The sequence below is a fragment of the Triticum urartu genome, chromosome 3A (genome assembly GCF_056163025.1).
Source record: "Triticum urartu cultivar PI428250 chromosome 3A, HENAU_Tu73, whole genome shotgun sequence".
NCBI classification, from domain to species: Eukaryota; Viridiplantae; Streptophyta; class Magnoliopsida; order Poales; family Poaceae; genus Triticum; species Triticum urartu.
This window is the reverse complement of record NC_141875.1, coordinates 21,692,728-21,697,960: the sequence shown is the minus strand read 5'-3', so window position 1 is coordinate 21,697,960 and position 5,233 is coordinate 21,692,728. Positions and strand designations below refer to the sequence as shown.

Below are 5,233 nucleotides of genomic sequence, written 5' to 3'. Positions count from 1 at the left end.
ACTGTGTGTGTACGTTTCCAACAGCAGCAGCTGTTCCTGCTCCTCCTCTTTTTTAGTTCTGCATATGTCCATATACTTGTATACGTGTGATGTATATGATTGCTTTAGATATCTCATTGATTTAAGCTGCTCCTGCTCCTCACGGCATCACTGATCCATAGAGTTAGAGCTATTCGTCATGATTCATTCATGCTGCTTGAATTTTTCACCATGTAGAAAACTGACGCCAAACTCATGCTCTAAGCTTTACTTCGGATACGTATTAAAGATTGTACTCCTGGAGTTTAACGATTGATCTTTGTGATCAAGTCATCCTCGTTAGGAGTGTCGGTATCGATATTAGGAGTAGTTGAACTAGCTTGCAGAGTCAGAGAAATTAGTTGGAGAACGCTTATCAATCGCCATCTGTACAAAATCTAGCTTACATTTACATACAAATATATATACAATATGGCAAACATATCTCATGATGTACCTACTAATGAATGATATGAATTTGATATTCTAAATATATTGCTCTATAAATTTGGGCAAAGTTTGACTTTAGAAAATCCTACATGCACTACCTCCGTTTCAAGATGCTTGAAGTTTTATGTTTGTTATTCTCCCTCCGTTTCACAATGTAGTGCGCCCGCACTTCCCGAGATTCAAATTTGACTGTAAATTTAACTGCTAAGACCAACTGCGGCGGGAGCAAAAATTATACCACTAAATCGATATGAATTCAGTGATATAATTTTTGCTCCCGCCGCAGTCAGTCTCATTGGTTACATTTATGATCAAACTTGGATCTCGAGAAACGCGGGCGCACTACATTGTGTAATGGAGGGAGTACGTCAAACTTCTCTATCTTTGACCAATTATAGAGAAATATATACCAACATCTACATATTTGTAATTTTTCCTAGAAACTTGGTCGAACTTAAAGAAATTTGACCGCGTCAAACTTCTCTAGAAGGAAGTCAGAAGTTCAAATATTTATAACGGATATTGTGTATGTATTGATAAAAAGAAAAGAAAGTTAGGTAATGTAGAACAGATCGATACATTGCATATCCCATATGATAATAGTTAATCTTGATTTCAGCTCAGGAGATCGACCTATGAAACAATTTGAATGGAGGAAGCAGGATGGATGCACCGGATGACACAGTTTCTGGACTTATGGGTGATCCGGATAGCGGTGCTTTCGAGCTTGGGCGCGCACCTTGTCCTCCTCTTACTCGCCAGGATCCGTCGGCGCAAAGGCCCTTGTGTGTGGAGCCTCCTCCTTTGGCTGGCATATCAGCTTGCCAATTGGAGTGCGCCATACGCCCTCACCAACCTATCCTTTGGCAGCACGTCGCAGGAGCAGCAGCTCGTTGCCTTCTGGGCTTCCTTCTTGTTGCATCACCTTGGCGGTCCGGACAACATCACGGCCTACAGCCTCGAGGACAATGTACTTTCTGGCCGCGAAGCGATGAGTGTAGTCATGCAGATTGGGGGAGCCACTTATGTGCTATACAAGCATATATACATAGGCGGCGACGCCGGAGCTTTGCTCCCGGCGTCCATCCTCATTTTCGCTCTTGGTGTTGCCAAGTATGTGGAGCGGGCGTTGGCGCTCCGACGAGGCGACTTGGGCAACATCCGGAGCTCAAGCAAGAAAAAGGAAGAAGAACCAGTACCAAGCTGCAATCTGTTGATTACGGGAATAGGAGGGGATCATCATCATCAGGTGATGGGCGATGAGGAAGCCCTAATGGTTGCTCACAACATGTTCCCATTCTGCCGGCGTGCCATGACCGATTCTTCGGTCCAGATGGGTTCCCCTGACCTTGACACAAGCAGGAAACTATTCTCTTGCGGGTGGGAGAACATGTGCAAGGTGGTGGAGATGGAGTTGTCCCTCATGTACGACATCCTCTACACCAAGGCAGCTATGGTGCACACCTGGGGCGGTTATTTCATCCGTCTAATGTCGCCCCTCGCCACCGCCGCCGCATTCTTTATGTTTGGTTTCTACAACAAAGATGGCCAGAGGAGAGCAGATGTGATCATCACCTACATATTGCTTGCGGTTACGTTACTCCTGGATATGAGATGGCTGCTGAGAGCACTTGGGTCGACCTGGACGCATGCATTCTTGAAGGCTAGGCCGCAGGAGGACTGGCTTCACCATGGGATTCTGCACTCTTGGAGATGGCATAAGTTACGTCGTCTCGTCATGTCTTTGGATCTCATGGCGCCAAGCAGCAGCAGCTACAGGAAGTGGTCCGGCACCATCGGACAGTACTGCCTTCTGAAGGAGTGCAGCCATGACACGACGAGTCTATTTCGTAGAACTGTCAAGAAGATTGGATTGGAAGAGAGTTGGAAAAATATATACCAGCCCGAAGCCCTTGAGCTTTCAGAAGATGTCAAGAGGTTGGTGTTCAAACGTCTAGGGAAAATACTCAAGTCAACATACGAGGGCAAGGGCAAGGATGCATCCTACTCCATGAAAGACATCACTACGTGCTGGGGTCAGGTGGCAGCCAAGAGGCGTAAGAAGGTGCTGAAGAGATACCACCTCGCCTTTGGTCGTGAATTCCAGGAGGACATCCTTGTGTGGCACATCGCCACCCAAGTTTTCCTACTCTCCATCAGAGACACGTCAAGGATCCGTGGCAACAAGAAGGCAGAGACCCATGTGGAGGCGATCAAGGCTCTGTCGAAGTACCTCATGTTCCTCGTCGCCGTGCGCCCGCACATGCTACCGGGCCTCGTTCTCCACAGCCTGTACGAAGTAACTCTTGATGCTTTGCAGGCTATGTGGCGCCATAAGACCAGCAGACGTTCTAGCTCCATAACCCGAGAGGACTCATTGGAGACTCTTGTCACGATACTGCTTGGCAAGAAGCGTGCATACAGGGAGGCGGGGTTGAAGAAAGATCAAACTCGTCTCATTTCTGACGGAGCTAATCTTGCAGGAGAGCTGCTCGAGGATAGCCATTCGGCGATGCCGGAAATACTGAAGCTCGTCTTCAATGTGTGGGTGGAAAAACTGTTGTATGCGGGCACCCGATGCAGCCGGGAATCCCATGCCCGGCAGCTCGGTCGTGGCAGCGAGCTCACGACCATGGTATGGATTTTGGCAGAACATGCGGGCCCTTTTCAGATCGGCGAAGAAGGCCCAGATTATGAGGCATCAGATGATGACACAGAAAGGACGCCAGATAAAAAAGATGGCGGGGGGTCAGTGGAAAAGAGGAAGCCGGAGGAAAAGAAGGCGCAAGACATGCCAGCCGGAGCAGCTCCAGGAAATTATCCGACGTACTGGGAGCCCCACCCAAGGATACCGCCGTGGATACCGCCGCCGTGGATGCCGGCGCCCCGTCCTGTACCCCAGCCAGGCGAACCACCGAAGGACATCAAACACCGTCGTGAGAGGAGTAGAAGGTATGCCACTCTGTATCCAGTGGACTGATCGATGTCGATCGTTTAGTGAACATTGTATGCCCAAACAAGTCGTTTGTTTCTCGGCTATGTATTTACTCCCGAGGAAGATGAAGACCGGATCGTTCAGCAGGAGGTTAATGCTAGTTTCTGTAGCCTAATCCTAGGTCTAGATGGTTTCCTCGTGTGCATTGTAGGTCATCATACAGGTCTTCGAAGTGCAGCAAGTGTGTTATGTACATTCAAACTAATTCAACACTAGAACAGTACGAGGACCTATATTTTGCCTACCATAACACACTGCACTTCGAGGACCTGAAAGATGATATCAGTATAGTTCGATGACCTATATAACACCTTTGAAATAGTTAAGAGACCTATAATGCCCTTCACTACACTCCTTCCCTACATGTTATTAACAGAGCCGACCCTGTCATGTCAAGACCCTTATTGCAAGACCACACGGAGGCGATCCTTATTTACACAAAATATACAGTTAAATATGTAAAAAAAATTGTGTTATGAAGTCAATATAAATAAGAAATATTTGTTCTTTACAGGCTTACAGCTCATGAGATGCTCTGACAACAAGATCCCAACGCGAAAAAACCGAAAGGAAATCAATCAATGAAATTTTCCTCTAGCATTGTAGGAACAAAATCATTCCTAAATTTCAAATGTATCAATCTTACCTAGAAATCGTTCGCAGTGCATACTGTGCCAAGTCCATTCAACCTTTCCTGTGAAATAGTTGATCTCAAATAGTTTTCCTTTAATTTCAATTCTGAAAAGTTCCTTTCAGCTGAAATAACCGTCAGAGGTAGGAATTGAAAGGTTTGGGAAATCTGCGTTTAATTGGGCCAAACGGTCGGAAATCACATGCTAGAGGGGATCAGATCACCGTCAACTGATGTTCAGATCAGGGAAAACAAGAGTGGAGAACAGAGTAACGAAGCATAACCGCCTCACGTATGGGTCGAACTCGAGCTGCCTTCGTCTTGTGATAGGGTACGCGCAGGCATACATGGCTCTCTCGTATCTTCTCACGGGAATGTCACCAACACCCAGTTGAGCCTATGCTAAATATTTAGGAATTAGGCATTGTGCGAACTTTCGACAAATGGTGGATTTTATTACTCAAAATGAAGCATCAAGATAATAGAACCACAATGAGCACACACCCGGCCTATGCATAACTATGATGCACACAGCCAACACCAACTCACGCACACAAAAAAACACCGGCAAAAAGCAAAGTCATATAAAACCAAAGCTATGCCTAAGCGTTGAAAAGAAATAAAGAACCTAAAGCGATCAAATTCATGATCGAAAAATCTACAACAATTACCATATCCGCACCAATAATCTCATGACACCACAAGAACAACGATATTCTTCAACACTAACGCCTTCATGAAGGGAGTGACACTTGAGCGCCGCCATCAGTGAAACCAACCATCAAAGGTCATAATTTAGGTTTTCACCTGAAGAAATAGTTAGAGCATATTCGAGCAGTGCCTTCAACAAGGTAACGACGCACAAATGTTTGCATTGTCAGGTATAACCAACATGGGCTAAACATAGGTTTTCACCCCGGAGCTCGAGACCAGGTACTCAAAAAGCACCATCATCGGAGTCAAGCATGTGTTGTCACCATCACTTTTCCACGTTCCTAGCAGCTGCATGTTCTGGGCTTAGAAAACCGGTAGCTGCCGCTGCATAACCATGCCCTCTGCGTCAAGCCATTGTCCATAGATTGCATCTCACCACCAAAGGTAACCATCGGATCTTGGAAGAGTATCACTCACAAAGACCT

The 5,233-nt window shown here is 46.2% G+C and overlaps 1 protein-coding gene across 1 annotated transcript; it reads left to right on the top strand.

Annotated features, from left to right (window-relative positions):
* Positions 1-1,144: 1,144 nt before the first annotated feature.
* On the top strand, positions 1,145-3,448 carry LOC147977992 (uncharacterized). The gene has a single exon (XM_087514616.1). The coding sequence runs from the start codon at positions 1,145-1,147 to the stop codon at positions 3,446-3,448; it is 2,304 nt and encodes a 767-aa protein (XP_087370742.1).
* Positions 3,449-5,233: the final 1,785 nt, after the last annotated feature.